Source organism: Hevea brasiliensis, chromosome 6 (assembly GCF_030052815.1).
Source record: "Hevea brasiliensis isolate MT/VB/25A 57/8 chromosome 6, ASM3005281v1, whole genome shotgun sequence".
Classification (NCBI taxonomy): domain Eukaryota; kingdom Viridiplantae; phylum Streptophyta; class Magnoliopsida; order Malpighiales; family Euphorbiaceae; genus Hevea; species Hevea brasiliensis.
The window spans coordinates 7158573-7176430 of NC_079498.1; the positions used below are offsets into that span (position 1 = coordinate 7158573).

Here is a 17858-nt window from a genome sequence, read left to right on the forward strand (position 1 = left end):
GATCGGTAGTAGCAATAGCGACATCGGTAGTACAGCGTGAGCTTTGATCAGATCTGCCATTGTCCAGAGTCACCTCACCGGTCTGTTGTATTTTGGTAGGGCCCATGTATAGACTAGTATTTTGGTTCATTATGTTTAGTCATGATGTAATTACTAGTTTATGATGTATTTCATTTTGGACTTGTAATTAAACTTTGAGATTGAAATGAAAACTTGTAATTTATTATCTATGAATTTCTATATGAATGCAATAGATAATACTTTATTTTGAGATCTCATAAATAATTGTAAATGATATGATACATGAGAATATGATATGGAAATGTGTAAAATGAATATGAACATGTTAACAGGTGATTAGTGGAATCCGCCAGATGCTAATAAAATAAGGGAGGCTCTGTTCGGGTCTCCACAGAAATAAGATATAAAAAAAAAAAAAAAAAATTTCTACACATAGAATACATGTTTTAAATGACATAAAAAGTTTACAATAGATATGATAAAACAAGATAGGGTGCTCCGGCACCGAATGTGACACTTCTTGCTCGGCTATACTGTAGACGGGTAAGGGGTGTCACATAATAAGTATTCGAACATGTTAAGACCCATAAGTCCCATAAATGGGCTCATTTACAGGTTTATAAGTTAGTTCTTCAACAATTCATTAATTAAATAAACCCGTAAATAAATTTATTTATAAAAATATTTATATAATTTTATTAAATTATAAATATTTATATTTTATCTAAAAATATTCTAAAAATTAATATTTTATTTAAAATTATGATATAATCAATATTTATAATTTAAATTTAATTTTTTATGGAAAATTAAGTTATTTTTTTTGTAAGAGCTAATCAAACTTACTAATTTGAATTTTATGTTGTTAAATTTAAAATTTACTATATAAATGAGTTGAATTACTCGAGACTCAATTTGATAAAAAGCTCAATTTAACTCAACTCGTTTAGAGTTTATTTTTCAAACAAACAAAACTTAAAATTATAGATATTCGACTCAAATTCGATGTAAATTAAATTCAAATTCATACTAATTTAAAAAAATTTTAATGAACTAAACCAAAATTCTTTAAAACTCGGCTCGGTTAATTTACACTCTATTTAAAGATGTAATTGACTATATCTTTAGAGTTTTGGGTATTTTTTCATCATTGCCGAATGCTTACAATTGGAAATTTCATTATGCGGAGGAAAACAATGGTCAGGAGAATATATGTGATGGAATTTCGGGGTTTGATTAATTCATCTTCGGTGGAAGCAAAAAAGAAATCTGAGGAATCAATGTTTTCGACGCCTCCCACAATTTCTTTTTATTAATTTTTTTATATAAAATATAATATTATTATAGTATTATAAATATTATATTTAATTATTTAAATAAAAATATTAATTTTAATGTTATTTTAATTAATTAATAAATAAAGTAGTTATTAATTGAAGAATTATTATTTATATATTGAATTATATTTTTATGAAAGTGATATATTACTTTATTTAAACATAAATGTATTATAAGAAAAAATATAATAATAAATTTTAAAAATATAAATAAATGAAAATGTTTAAAAATTAAAATAAATTAATAATAAATGTAAGTTAATTCATTAATTTGTTCAAATTCTATTATTTTACTTGCTTTAAAAATATATGTTTGATTTACCTATATTTTATTTTTTTATGATTTACCCATTTACAATGTAGCTGAGCGAGGAGTGTCACATTCGGTGCCGGAACAGCCTATCTTATTTTATCATATATATTGTAAACTTTTGATGTAATTTAAAACATGTATTCTATGTGTAGAAATTTTTTTTTTTTATATCTTATTTCTGTGGAGACCCGGACAGAGCCTTCCCTGTTTTATTAGCATCTGGTGGGTTTCCTCTAATCACCTGTTAACATGTCCAAATTCATTTCACAACTATTTATGAGATCTCAAAATGAAGTATCATCTGTTGCATTCACATGGAAATTCATAGATAATAAATTACAAGTTTTTATTTCAATCTCAAGTTTAATTACAAGTCCAAAATAAAATACATCATGACTAGATATAATGAACCAAAATACTAGTCTATACATGGGCCCTACCAAAATACAAAAGACTGGTGAGGTGACTCGGGCGATGGCGGATCTGGTCGAACTCTGTTCGAACACTCTTGTGGCGGTGCTCTTTGTGGCGACTCGATCTCCAGTACCAACGCAATGAAAAACCAACGCACTAAGCATAACGCTTAGTGGTGCATAATTTATAATAACAATAATTAAACAATTGAATTTATATATGCAAATCATAATTTCTGGGTCTATTACATTTTTATTGCTCTTTAAAAACAATTAACATTATCGGGATCTTTTATGATTACTTATTATATTTTAAATCTTAATTAATTTTTATCAATGTCCAAGAAATCTATAATAAATTATAAAAGTTGGATGCATGGGTGTATACTGGTTAGACAGCCATATGTCATTCAAGATATCGTCTATCGTGCACGAGGCCAACTGTCGGGCATGAGACCCGCTGTCAGGCTTGTAAAGCCAGAAATAAAATTAGGCATAATGGCCAATAAGTAGGCATATAGCCTGTAGAACAATCATACCAGATATATATTGCCAGTTCATGATTTGCTCTGTAAGCAGTATTGCTAGCTGTGGTCCCTAATTGGTATACCAATCGATCCAACTATATACATATAAGCTTAGGCATACTTTGGGCAAATTAGTACTATTAAGCACTTATAGATTTATTATTTCATGCTATGTACTATTAAGGGTTCATAACATATTTTTATTTCACTTCATGTAGTAGCCATGCTTTATACCATTTCCATGTTATTATAATGGGAACATAGGTCCCAAGCACTTATTCGTATAACTTATGTATTTATCACTCTCATTATTTTATGTCATGTACTATACATATTTATAATATTGTTATTTCATATATGATGGAAACATAGTTTCCAAGTGTATTTTCTTATGACTTATGTGTTTAGCAAACCATTTAGGTAAATTTATATTTTATGTATCAACTAATTTCATGTCACCTTGTGGTGGGAAAGTAGGTCCCGCATACTTATTTCATGTAATTTAGTATGCAGTGACTTATTAGGGATAAATCCTTACTAAAAACAATTTAATTAAAGAACTTTTCTTTAGGTTCAGTTTCACTGTTTTGACTTTACATATCACATTGAGCAATTACACATTATTACTTATTTCTTTGAAATGTACATATCACTTTATAGTGGGAAAATAGGTCCCATATATCCTTTCATGTGGTTTAGTGTTTAATGGCTTGTTAGGGTTAAATTCCTACCATAAGATAATTTATCTCATGGACCTTTCTTTGGTTTTAGTTTTTGTATCTTACTTTTACCTATCCATATGATCAGTTTATAGCCACTGTTTGGCCACACTTCCTTCATGGAAGTTGTTCCTCTATGTCTTATCTTTATTTTCCCTTTTGAATCATGTCAATTTGATTTTTAGAACTCAAGTTATGGTCAGATAACCATAACTGACTCATTCCCAGATTGTAGTTCCTTAACTAGGTAGCTTTTGGACTTAAACTTTACCTAATTAATGGAATACGTTGCAGTCACTTTTAGGCATGGTGATCTTCATAAAAATTGTTTCCCTATGTCTTATGATCATTGAGAAATTTGTATCACAATTTTTCAAGTTTTGTGAAATTATTTATAGCCAATTAACTGACTTGGGTTCATGTACCCTGTGCCAACAGGGGCTCAGTTCAAGACAGTGAATGCAGGTCACTTTTTGAGATTCTTAAATTCATAATTTGATGAAGGTTCCTGAAACAAAGTTGTAGCCCTATTTCTCAGGTTTCTGGAAAGGTATGGCTCATTTCAATTGGATTTTTCTAGTGGGAGTTATAACTAAAAGACTGTTCTGGGGTCAAGTGAAGTTTGGTCAGATTACAGGTTTTAATGCACTGAATTATTCTAACTGTTTGACCTAGTTCTCTTATTTTTTGGGTTTTAGTAAAAACACCAATTTTGTAAGTCTGTGTCTTGTGGACATTTTGCCATTGGTTTCATTACATTTGAGTTCTTTTAGACCAAGTTATGGTTATTTTGCTAAAACCGGTCGGGTGAGGTTAGGTCCAACAGTTTCTGGGTAACCTAATTCTAGGCAGTCTTGTGACCCAAATTGGGCTAGCAATTTGATTTGGTTTTTGGCATTTCTGGGTTCAGTAGTCTTCATAAAAATTGTAGCCCTATATCTAAGCTTTCTAATGGCATCAAATTCAGGTCATTTGGACCTGTTTTGAGTGAGTTATAGGCAAAAGACTGATTACTGTTCATATGGTCAAATTCTGAGTTCACATTGTAGGTAATCCGAATTTGGTTACTTTTTAGGTCACTTTCTAGGCAAAATTTTAGCATGACCTCTACATGAAAATTGGTCTATTATAGGTCATATTTTACCTCTAATTGGCCTCATATCAATTAGGGTCACATAATTTCATTTATAGCCTAAAATGTATACTGCCCTCAACAAATAAAACCTGCAGAAAATAGCACTCCCAATAATTCATTTCTCCTCCAACTTCCTTACTTCAATTTGATATTCAAGGCACTTCTAAATATCATCAACACATCTCAATAATCCCAATTGCATGGTATAATACAAAAATACCAAAGTTAGGCCAAACCATAACTCACAATTTCAACCTCATAAAATCTCAATGTAAATCAACTTCTAATACTTTTAAATGCATCAACCAACATCATTAAATCACTTTATATACATCATAGTCATCAAAAACCCTCACTTACCCTAGGTACTGAAATTTACTCCCTTCATAACTCACTAATTTCTTTTAGTTTCTTACAAATTTCACTTCATTTTAGCCTTAACTCAAGGATTAAAAAAGGGAGAATAGAAGATTATTCACTAACCTCTTGTGACCCACTTCAAACTTTAACCTTTCTTCTTCTTATGTGTATCTAAAGCTTTCTTATGGTGTGGGCTAAATTTTTTGTGAAGTGAGCTATGAGTTTTGATGGGTAAATAAGGGAGGAATCAAGCTCAAAGCTTGAGCAAAAATGGTGGAAAAGAACACCATGGCAGCCAGCTCAAAGGAGGGAAAGAGAGAGAAGAAGTTGAGTGGAGAAGAAGAGGGTTGGTGGCTTTTTTCATCTTGTGTCTATATATATGTATATTTTTATTGTACCTTATTTTTATTTTATGTCATAAGCCTTTTTCATTTTTATTTTCTTTTCTTTTCTTCTTCTTTTCTTTTGTCATTTTCCAATTCATTTCATAAATTTTTAATTTATGTTAATTATTTTATCCTCTCAATTTTTAATTTGACATTTAGGTCAAAATTCACCTCTGAGGGGTGAAATGACCAAAATGCCCTTCTGGGTGCATATTGGGTTATTTTTATTATTTTTTGTACCAATTAATAAATTCTCTAAATTTTATTTTATTTTCTCTAAATTTTCTTTAACATTTTTAATGTCATTGTTTCCTAAATAAACCTTAAAATTGCGTCCCAAAATTATTTTCTATATTTATTTTTTTTTTACATTTATTTCATTAATTTAGGTCTCCTCACTATAATTTAAGTGTAGTTTCAAACATTCTGATTGTCCGAACAGATATTAGTCGTCGGAACAGTAAAATATACGAACTACCTACGGTGAGGGCGTTACAAGTGGAGAGAGGCTTCGGCCTAAGGTGGAGTAAGGTCATAGAATTCAAGAGGAAGGGATTCTTGTCCATTAGTGAGAGGGCTCTTGCTCATATAGTTGAAAGCACTATTTGTGGTGTAGTGTTATAATAGTAAATATATTGGGTTATGCATAGAGGAGACTGAGAGGGACTAACTAATATATTTACTATGAGCAGTTATGTAGTATGGGTTCTTTCAGGTGTATTTGGGTTTATGGGTAGTATAGCTTTGAGCTTGTAATGATGATTTATTATTGTTGATAGTGAAAGATGGAATACCCATGAATGTAGCTTTATGTTAAGAGAGTGAACCACATAAATATTGATATTTTGTGTATTTGATTTATTTATTTATAGTTTACATGCTTTCACGATGCACAATAAACACCATAGCTACATGGCTAAATTTCAAGAGGTTCTTTGCCACAATTATCAAACACCAACAGGATCCTATCCTTCTAAATTAACCAAAGCATAATGATAATCAATGCAATATTAGACTCATCCAAATGCTCTGTAGTATATCTATGTGTGTTTAGGTTGCTAGAAACCTTTAGTTGTAATTATATTCATTTTGTTCCTCATTGACAGGATAATCTGTGAATTTTTTTTTTTTTTTTGATGTTCCTATTGACTCAGTGTTATTTTCAATTGATTGTGATAAGTCCAAATGTTCTCTAGTATATCCATGAACTTTAGTGATGGATTAGTGATGAATCAGTAGTTGATCTGTCATTAAGTTATATTTTTATGATAAATTAACAACGGATTTAACGATGAATCCATCAATCCATTACTAATATTTCCTTTTCAGTGATTGTATGGAATGTCTTGTGTCTTGTGTAATTTTATTTTCTTCCATATTTACAAATACGTCATTCTTTTTTACATTAACATATTAAATTATAATTTTATCATATTTATATTTCAATATAAATTTATAATTATATTATTATTTTGTATGAATAGTGATTTTCTAATTTTATCACCATGTTGAAATATTTTGTTACAATTTTATCTTTTTATCTAATTACAACTTTACCATTTCACTAAAATTAGTATTTTTACCGTGATGTTGATTTGTTTTGGGATTATTTTGCTTCCACATCGTGCATTTCTTTAAACTTTTTTCATTTATCATATTTCATTTTATACAAGGTGTTTTAGAGAAGTCTATTATTCGAGTCTTAAATGAATAATTTGTGCTGAGTTTTATTAGATATTTTAATAAAATTTGTGTTTATAATATATATATATATATATATATATATATATTATTTTTCTCAAGTCTTTATCTACACCAAAGTATATACACTCATCTAATTAATAATTGATATGTCACTCTATAAAATAATGACAGATCCTACTATAAAAATATGGTAAATCTCATTATAAAATATAATTTTTTAAATTTTAATTAATCGGGTATATAAAATAATCTGTATAAAATTTCATCTTTCTCTGCTAACAATTACTGTACAACAATAATTATATATAGGATATTCTATATGAAATAACAGTACTATAAGAATTGAATATATATACTTAGGTGGATCCTTTAAAATTACAACTATCAAGTAACTATTTATCAATTCTTTTTTCAAAATTTAATAACTATTTTTACTTATGTATAATTCATTCATTTGTTTGCCATTTCATGTAGATTTGCCTATATATAATCACAGTTGTAGGATATAATTTTTCCACCACCTGTTTCTTCCTCTCCCCTTGATTGGTGGTGTTTTTATCTTTCTTTGATTTTGCTGTCTCCATTGAAAACTAAAATGGACAAACATAAAATCTTATACAAACTCAATAAACCTATAATAAAAAAATCCTTAACGAATAAAAATCTAATGCCATATCATAGAATAGAAATTGACTAATTCAATCTATATAATCAAAGCATTCAATCCAAATTTAAGAGATTAAATTATTATGCATATGAATATCACAAAAATTAAATTATTATAAAAAATATAATAGATTAATAATTACTTATAATTTTTTTTAACTTATTAATAGTGAATTTTAATTAAAGAATTATTTTCTTAATAAAAATATAGTTGAGAATTATTTTTTTTTTAAAATAAATGAATTAAATTTAAATAAGAAATTTTTAAGAAGCCTTAGGGAGAAAGAAAGCATAGAAAAAGAAAGAGTGGAATTGTCTTTTCAAGAAGGAGAAGGATAAGTCCTTTGGACATTGCGGTCAATCCAAATCATCTGTAAATATTAAATTATATTTCATTTTTTTATTTGTATTTACGGTCTCCAAGCTGCCAGGTGTCCAGGAATATCTTGGAATGATGTGGACGTGTATCTTCTTGTCTCCGCGTATAGAGTTTGCTTTTTTTCCATCTTGTGGGAAAAAATAATTTAGTAGTTTATATAAAAATTATTTTCTGATATTATTTTATTATTATTTTAAAATTATATTGTTAAAAATTAATAATTAAATTTCTTAATTTTAATGATTCTTATTAATGAATTGTTAAATTTTTATGTATAGAAAAATGAAAATCCCCAATTGCCCATCAAAACAGAAGCTGAAAAATAATTTAATAGAGTTATCAGATATTATCAATTGGTTAGACTTTTCAATTCTATGAAATAGCAACTTCTCATAATATCATACCAAACTATTTAGACTATAGAGACTTCCAGTCCACACGTCTCCTTTTCCATCTTGAGCTGCAATTCTAGCAATTAAGCAGCCTCAAAGCTTCTGTGAACTCTATAAATTCCACCTCTAATTCTCTTTTGCAAGCATCCCACTCATCACTTTTTCACTTACTCTATTTAGGCCAATCTCTCTCAAAATGTTAACCCACAACAGCATGATGAACCTTCTGTTTACCATCACCCTGGCAATAATTCTTGCAGGAGCCCTCCCTAAAAATGTCATGGGCCAAGGTGTCTCGGTGCCAGACCTTGTGACACCAGCTTTCTTTAATGGCATAATCAATCAAGCTCCTGCAGGTTGTGCAGGAAAGAATTTCTACTCAAGGGATGCTTTTCTTAAAGCTCTCAATTCATATCCTCAATTTGGAAAATTAGGTTCCGCTGATGATTCTAAACGGGAAGTTGCTGCCTTTTTTGCTCATACCACCCATGAGACTGGATGTAAGTGCATGTCTTTTCTAATTTCTTTTCTTGTTTTTCATGAACTTTATATATGCTGATGTGTTTTCTGCTTCTTGTTTTCTTTTTCATGTCAGATTTCTGCTACAAACAGGAGCAAAATGTTCCTGCTAATGAGAACTACTGCGATAAAAACTTCCCAGCTTATCCATGTACCCCAGGCAAGAGATACTTCGGGCGCGGTCCACTTCAACTAACATGGAACTACAACTACGGAGCAGCTGGTAAAAGCATCGGCTTTAATGGGCTGAACAATCCTGAAATTGTGGCCACAGATCCTGTCATATCATTCAAGACTGCCTTATGGTATTGGATGCAAAATGTCCGCCCTTCTGTGACCCAAGGTTTTGGAGCTACGATTAAAGCCATTAATGGTGCTGTTGAATGCAATGGAAAAGAACCTGCCAAAGTTAAAGCTAGAATTGATCTCTACACTAAATATTGCGGCCAATTTGGTGTTTCTCCAGGGGGTAATCTCCAATGCTGAGATACTTTTGCATTGAATAAGTCAGAATAATAAATGCACGTACACCAATCCTGCTAGCTTAGATGATATCCTTATTTATGAGTGGGTCGAGTTTGAATTTTCTTATTGGTCAATGGTTATGTCTTGTATTGACTGAATTATTATGTAAGGTAGGATTGTAAAAGAGGATTTGTATCCTCCCATTGTACGAGAGCTTACTGCGTGCAGATAAATAATAAAAATATAAAATAAATGCATCATTTTCTCTAATTAATTTCCCTTTCATCTTTTATTTTTCATTTTTTAAGGTTTTATTTTTCATTTTTTTAATAAAAAATAAGTCAACATATTTTTAATAAACTCATATTTGCTCCGAAAAAAATTTCTAACAATAGCGTGAAATAATTATATTTATTTATTGACTCAATTGAAAAAATTAAATAACTTATATTCTAAAAAATTAAAAAATTATTTTTGTTGATCCAACTAAAATAAAAAATTAATTGTTTATTTTTTAAAAATTCTTTTTAATAATAAAAAAATAAATTTAAAAAAATTAAAATTATAAATGAAGCACATTAAAAAAATAACTATAAATTTAATTGTTATGTTCGCAGCTGGTCCTCAAATTTAAATACAATACACCTTGTATGTATGACTAACCTTTCTAAATTTAAATATTGTGGTCCACTGTTAGCATCCAAAACTTCAACTCCTAGACCAGCACTAAGAAATAATTTTTGAATATATTGAAAGTTTAAAAAATAAATAAATAATACATTATCAATGTATGCAGCTTTTTTCTTTTAATTTCTTTTTGTCTATCAGAGTAGCTGGTTAATTATTTTCAATCTTGAAATGTAAGTCCTAGCAGAAAGTTCAGCACAGAATTGCTTGTGGTAGTGGACAATATAAATGAAGTTAATTTGAAACTCTGTTCCCTATATATTAGAATTTTCAATGCATATATAGCTCCATTAGGCCTAATTAATATTTTTTAATTATTTTATAAATATTGTTAGGCCTAATATAAATTGATCCTTGGCATTTATTTGGAGTGCATTTATTATAAGTTTGAAGGCATATAAAAATAGCATAATAATTATTAAATTAAATATTTAAAATTAATATATATATATAATTAATTAAAAAATATATAAAAGATATATAAATCTAAATATAAATATTTAATTCAAAGATTGTTAAGTTTAGGGGTGTGCAAACGGTCAGTTCGGTTTCGAAACGAACCAAACTGATAAAACCAAAAATCAAAATAAAAAATTTAAAAACTGAATCAAACCGATAAATAAGAGAAAATCGAATCGAATCGAACCAATAAATATCGGTTCGGTTCGGTTTTAAACCGATCAAACCCAAATTTATAAAATTTCATATTTTTAATATTAAATCTAAATAATAAAACATAAAAACAAAAAAAAATTAGAAATCAAAACTCAAAAATCTTAAGGTTTGGTTCGGTTTTCTTTGATTTAGGTTCGGTTCGATTTGGTTTGATTCTATTTGATTCGATTTTCTTTGATTTCCTATATATATTAATAATTTCAGTTCGGTTTGTTTTTTTTATTTTTTATAAAAATAACTGAACCGAACTGATTAACCGAAATTATCAAAATTATAAACTAAATCAAACCGATTAAACCTAATTGAATCGATTCGATTTGATTTTTCGATTTAAACCGAAAACTGCTCTCCCCTGGTTAAGTTCTTCCTCTTATATCCATGCAAAGTAGAACATCAAATATTAGGAGACTTAAAAGTTTACCGAAATGATATTGGTGTTATCGATTGAGGAAATGAGAACTGGTCCACCCATGATTGGGCCAGGCCCATGCATCAAAGTCCAAGGCCATCTAATTTGCTGCGGGTGTAGAGGGGAAATAGTTCATGCTTCCCTTCGGATTTGCTTCTCATAAATCTGGTTGAGCACAAGACTATCCCATAATGCATTACGCGGGCAGCAACTTTATGGGCCAATGCGCACACTAGAAGCAGTAGTTGAAAAACTGCTGGAATAAAATGCTAGGCGGGAGCCATTTTTGAAGGTTACGAAGTTTGCATGTGTTGTATAAGGAGAGAGAAATAGAGTTTTTGAGTTCGAATGACTCTAGAATTAGGACCTCAAAGTATAATGGACTGAGCTTGAAGGAGGAAGACTCATAAACTCGGTGTAAGGAGATGTGACCCATAAGCTAGTTCAGGAAAGTTAGATTCTGAGTAGAGAGTTAAGAAGAGCCAGACCCAATTTGATGAGCCAACTCATGTAATGACAACTAAGTCTGAACCCATATGACGGGATGTGAAGAATTCTTGTATGGGTCGGAAAAAAAAGAAAGGAAAATTCTATACTTACAGGTTTCATACAAAGTATGATTATTCTGAAAATAAGATAATTTTATATAAATTTATCACTCATTTTATTTAGATTTTTGTAAAATATTTTTTTTTGTAAATTAATTAATTATCAAAATTTTATTAACTTAAAAAAAAATTCTCAGATAAAAAAGCACATATAATATTTTTTAGAAAAATCTAGAGATGAATATAAAATTTTTGTGATTAACTAATTTATAAAAAAAATCATTTTACACAGTTAAGTTATAAACTTATGTGAAATTATCTTATTTTACGTAATAAAATAATTATATTTTTTATAAAACTAAATAATCATAGAAGATACTTGATATCAAAGGGCTATAAAGTAGAGTGATTGAGAGTTTAAATTTCAGCTCAATTTAAATTCATTTATTTCATAGAAAATAATTTGTATATAAAAAATATTTTCTAAAAAAGTGTTTTTAAAAATAATATTTCTATTAAAATATTTTTTATTATTTAATTACAATGTTAAATTTTTAATGGTATGTGTTTGTATATATATATATATATAATATTAATAAAATTATTAAAGTATAAAATGAAAAATTACTTTCTCTTTTAAAAAGTTTATAAAAATTATTTAGTTTTCTCTTTTATCAAAAAAATATTTTTTGTTAACTATTTTTTCGAGTACCCCAAATGTTAAATAATATGAAAAAAATATATTTTTTGTAAAATAAATAGTACTTTAATATAAAGAATAATTTAGTTATTAATAGTAAACCTTAAAGTATCGATGATATTTTTAATATTATTAAATTAAAATTTATTAACTTATTCTAAATAATAATTTAATGTCCATGGATCGTATATGTTATACGATTGCTTAGGTAAGGATACTATCATAGAAGATTCAATTCCTATCATTTGAATAATATTCTTCTATAATTTGAATAATACAAGTATTTGGTTCTTGTAATTTTTAATCCATCAACTACTTGTTCTATATAGATAACTATTTTCTTTCCTTTAATTAACATAAAAATTAATGAGAGAGAATAAATAGTTCATAAACTAAAAATAATAAATTAAATAATATATTTTTTAAAATAAAAATTTAAATAATTAATTTTATTACAATACAAAAACTAAATAATAAGTTTTTATATTATGCATAAGTTATACTAGTTGATTAAGATTATTTACCCACATCGACTCGTTCTTAAATGTGGACCAAACATCAACCCAATATGATGTAACAAAATGGACCTTGTGAAATTTGTCCCAACACTTGCCTAAGCATGGGACAAAATTTATGACCTTCTTAATAAAAAATTTTAAGTTTATTATTATTTTTTTATTATCAATAGGCAGAGATATGAACATACTTGATTCAGGGACAGGATATGCGCCTTAATAAAATTATAAAATTTTATTAAATGTGCAAAATTCCATATAAACTATGCACACGCATTTTTCATATTTGATGTGAGATTCTAAAAGACCAACCATAAGCCCATTTAACTGCGGGCTATGCATGGAGGACTCCACCACACATCGAACCCCCTAAAAACTATGACTTTTGATTTTTTATATTGGTAGGTAGAGAGATAAATACACCCAACTTAGGGACACATACACTTCTTAGTAAAATCATGAAAATTTTACTAAGACGCGAAATCTCATATAAGCCATACAGACATATTTCATATTAAATAAAGGATCAAAGGATCAATTTTCTTACTTAAGACCTAATAAAAAAAACTTCTAGCTTATTAAAATTGGGTTCATTTGGCTTTAAAAAGAAATGGTTTCATTTCACCCACTGTCCCTGAGTTGTAAACCATGATACTCTCTTGTTTCACTTTCGATGGTGCCCGTGGCAGATTAATAAAAAAATTTATAATGGTATCAAAAAAATGTGATGTAAATTTCGCGTCAATGTGTCATTTAGAATTTGGTAAAAAAGTATGCTGTTCTTATTAAAATTAACGTTGAATAAGTGACAAATTATAATTTGGAAATTTTAATGAATATTAGAGCTAAGTTTAGAAACAGCAAATAAAATTAAATTACTATAATAATTAGAAATAATTACTCAATAAAAATAACTCAAAATTATAATAATTATTACAAATTTAAATTTTTAACAAACTATGAAAAGTTTCAAAACTTGTAAGCAAGAGATAACGACTTAAAGAAAAGAGATTAAACTATTTTAATATTATATTAAAAAGCTAAATCCAACCTCAGAATTATAGTATTCGAATTTGAGTACTTAAGGTGTTTGTCTTAGTTTATAAACCAAAACTCTAAAAATAAGTTTATTTGTTTATTTGTTACTTTTCTTGAGCTTATATATAAACTAAAAACTTAAGTTGAGGGACTTCTTTTTTGTTTTGAAATTTATAAGCTAGTTTGACAAAATATTTTATTATATTACCTTTATTTAATTTTTTAAATTTCATCTCATATCTCGTTGAATGTCCTTTTTAATGATTTTAATAATACATGTGCTTGTAAAATTATTTTTATTAAACGTATTTTCTACTTATACTATGTTTGGATCATGATTTGTGATGGTTTCATATTATATGGTATAGTTACTTTACATGTATTTAATTGATAAGTCTATCTTATGTTTATGTGTTTTGAGTTTGTAATAAACCAGATAAAAAATATCCATCCATGCAATATCTTTGAATGGAAGTGTGTATATATTCAACCAAAGGTTAGCTAGGACTACGAAAAAGGGGGATGGAGTGCTCCTCAAGTAACAAGCAACACAAAGAGAAAGCAAGTGAGAGGAAATTAAGGGAAATAGAAGGAATTTAGGGAGAGTGATTAGAGGAAGAATTAATTAAGGACAACAAGCGATTGGCCACATATTCCAATCCAAACAAGAACCAAAACATACACAAATTAAGCGAGGAAATTAAGGAAATTGCGCAAGTCAGGGAACTGGAAAATTCTTGTATGGACCATGATTCAGTGCAGGAAATTCTCCAGGGAAATGAGGGAGTCTAATCAAGGGTATAGCTAGAAATTATTTTTAAGGGGCCAAAGTCTAAAGAACAACAAAATATCATTTTTTTTAATATATATATAAAAGGGAGAGAAAAAACTGAAATGAGAAATCATCTCAAAACCACCATTCTCTAGGAACAATTTTCACAAATAAGTAGTATTACCATTCCATACATTATAAAATCATGGAAAACCATCATCCAAATAAGGTGTTAAGGTATTAATGAGAACTGCTATGGTTGATATAAACAATTACAGATAGTATTTATATAGGCAATAATTTTAAACATGAGACCTCCAATAGAGATCTAAATGCGTTTGTTACTAAAAGCCGAAGTTGACCTAAGATATGCAAATTAAGCCTTTATATATAATTCAGTTTTCATGAAGAAGTGACGAAAAGAAGGAAGGTTTCATGAAAAAACAAGAACATACATCATTTGTTTAATATGTGGTTCTCATATGCCAAATACATGCAAAACTTTCTCTTGAAAATCTCCTCAATAATATACATGACAATATGTTAATAGTGGTTAATCCATAATATTCATAGTGGATTAATTAAGTGCATACAAGAATTTTGCAATTGAATGTAAAGTCGTGCTATAAATATAGAGCATGTTTTCCAAGATTCTTTTTTTTTTTTCAATTAATTGGCCTTGATTAGTACTGAAATTTGAAACCTCATAATTCTGAAGGCTGCTTATTGATCATGAGTTTTTAATTCAGTGATATTGAACCATGAAGTCAAATGAAAAAAGAAACAAAGAATCTCTAATGCCAATCGTTTATGAAATAAAGAATAGTATGCTTTATTTACATTTTTCCCATATAGTTCCTATAACGAAAGTTACAACACTAGTATATTTTGTTTCTACAGCAAAGAAACTAACAAACAACAAAAGAAATCAATGTCTTTTCTTTTCTAATTGTCTTGTATAAATGAAAAATCCATAAAATCTCTCATTCTATCTATCACCCATCAAGAATAAAAAGGAACTAGTGACCAGGTCCTTTGGGGCTAGGTCCTGATGCTAGGCGTTCAAGCCAACATGCCATGGTACTTTTTGCCTTCTCATAAACAGAAGAATAAGTCTCCAAATGATTTGCAGTGGCAAAATCTTCTGCTAACACTCTACTTGCCTCCACCCTAACCTGGCCAAAAACAGCCACCAAGATAAAGAAAATGGCCAGAACAGTGATTGCCTTGCTGAAACTCATCAACATCTCCCAAAAAAGCACTACCCTTGCTGAAAAAGAAAGAGCTTTAATTTTCTGTATACCCAGAAAGAGAGAAAGAACTTGTGCTAGAGTTGTTGAGTGATTGTGGATGAGAGGAGATGAGAAGGTAGTTGGGGTATTTATAGCAGACATGTGAACGACTTAGCGTCGCTATAGCTCTTTGAACACAGGGCTTTATGGTTGGCTTTTGGAGGGCTACGTGTTGACCAAATATATATATATATGTTTTATTGAAATAGTCAAGTATGCAGGCTGAAGTTTATTGGTTTAGCTCTGCTGGGAAACCCTTAAACATGTGATTTTTTCAATTTCTTTTATAGTTTGAACGCGTCACCTCTTGGATTTTACTATTAGGGTTTTGAATATTATACTTTTTTTTTTTCCACTCAAATGCCCATCTTCATGACGTGGATATTTATGTGAATAGTGGGGCAATTTGGTCATTATAGGTAGAGTCGGTAATACTTAAATATATTAGGAAAAGAATTTTAGGGCTGCGTTTTGCAAATGTAAGTCCACAGGTTGGAAATTTTGAATATTGACTGATAAGTCTTTTTTTATTTTTTTTTCAATGGACTATGCAAGAAAATGAAAAATCGCGCACACCAAGCAAGTAAAGCTCAAGAGGCCATCCTTTTCACATGTTTTGAATTCTCAAGACATTTTTTAGTAGTTTTGGAAAATATTTGAACAGGTAGGTGGGTAAGTTGGTGATGAAAGACTTATGCTTATGGATTTTTTTTGCTTAGACACGATGTTACATCTGTAGATAGTAAGATTTATTTATTAAATATATAAATTTTATATAATTATATTTTAAATTTTTAATAAATTAAATTTAAATAAGAATGACTAAAATTTGGATTCAATTATCATGTATATCTTCCTTCCAAGGGAAAATTTTGTACGTATAAGAACACATACAAAACCTATAAAAAAAGAATGAATTCTATAAAATTTATGAAAATTTATTTATAAATATATACTTTATTTGTTTAATATATATATATATATATATATATATATATATATATATATATATATATATATATATATATATATATATATATATATATATTCAAATTACATATTTTAATATTTCGACATTTGTTGTTCAATTTTCGATAAAATAATTTTATTTTACTCCATTAGCTCTTTTTAAGATAAATATTCCAATGCTATTAATTTTATTGACACAACAATGTACATTTAATAGAATAATTTTTTCTTTTTTCAAAAAAATTATTAATTTAATTTTTAATTCTTCATTTTTATATTATTTATGATATTTAAGATATTTTTTAAAAATATTATTTTATTAGACTAATTAGTAAAATAAATCCAAACCTTTGTATATACTGTTAATTTTATTCAAAAACTTTTAATTTTAAATAACTTTCATAATTAAAATCCAAAACTCATAATTATAATTTAGGAATTATGACTTTTGCCATTTAGATAGTAAGGAGATTCTAACTTAAAATATGATTTCCACCATTAATATACCAGTGTCAAAAGTTAAAATTCTCAAATGAAATTATTAAATTTTGACAAAATTTCTTCAATTTTAAAAGTTATCATTAAATTATTTAAAATTAAAAGTTTTGAATAAAATGTGCAATACATAAATATTTAGATTTATTCTACCACTAAGGCATTTTATTAAATTCACACCATTACGTCAGTAAAATTAACAGCGTTACAATATTTATCCATGATCTATAAAGTGCTAGTAGAGTAAAATTAGACATCATTTTATTAAAAATTAAACCAAAAATTCGATTATCCAAGAGCACAATCTCTATGATTTTTTTTTAACTTAATCCCCTTTTTTTTTAATTCTTATAGAACGAATTACATATTCGAGTCAAATTTTATTAAAATTGATAAAGAGTTTTTTTATGAATTCTAAGATG

General features: G+C 28.0%; 1 protein-coding gene across 1 annotated transcript; it reads left to right on the top strand.

Annotated features, from left to right (window-relative positions):
* The first annotated feature begins 8384 nt into the window (after positions 1-8384).
* LOC110648020 (endochitinase EP3) lies at positions 8385-9606 on the top strand. The gene is made up of 2 exons (XM_021802097.2): positions 8385-8852; positions 8948-9606. The coding sequence occupies exons 1-2, from the start codon at positions 8549-8551 to the stop codon at positions 9355-9357; spliced, it is 714 nt and encodes a 237-aa protein (XP_021657789.1). The 5' UTR covers positions 8385-8548; the 3' UTR covers positions 9358-9606.
* The last annotated feature ends 8252 nt before the right edge of the window (positions 9607-17858 follow it).

Bases quoted from the DNA above. Each gene is read 5' to 3' on its own strand.
- LOC110648020 (XM_021802097.2), top strand. From the start codon at position 8,549: ATGTTAACCCACAACAGCATGATGAACCTTCTGTTTACCATCACCCTG. The intron at 8,853-8,947 runs GTAAGTGCATGT...TTTTCATGTCAG, and splicing joins TACCACCCATGAGACTGGAT to ATTTCTGCTACAAACAGGAG.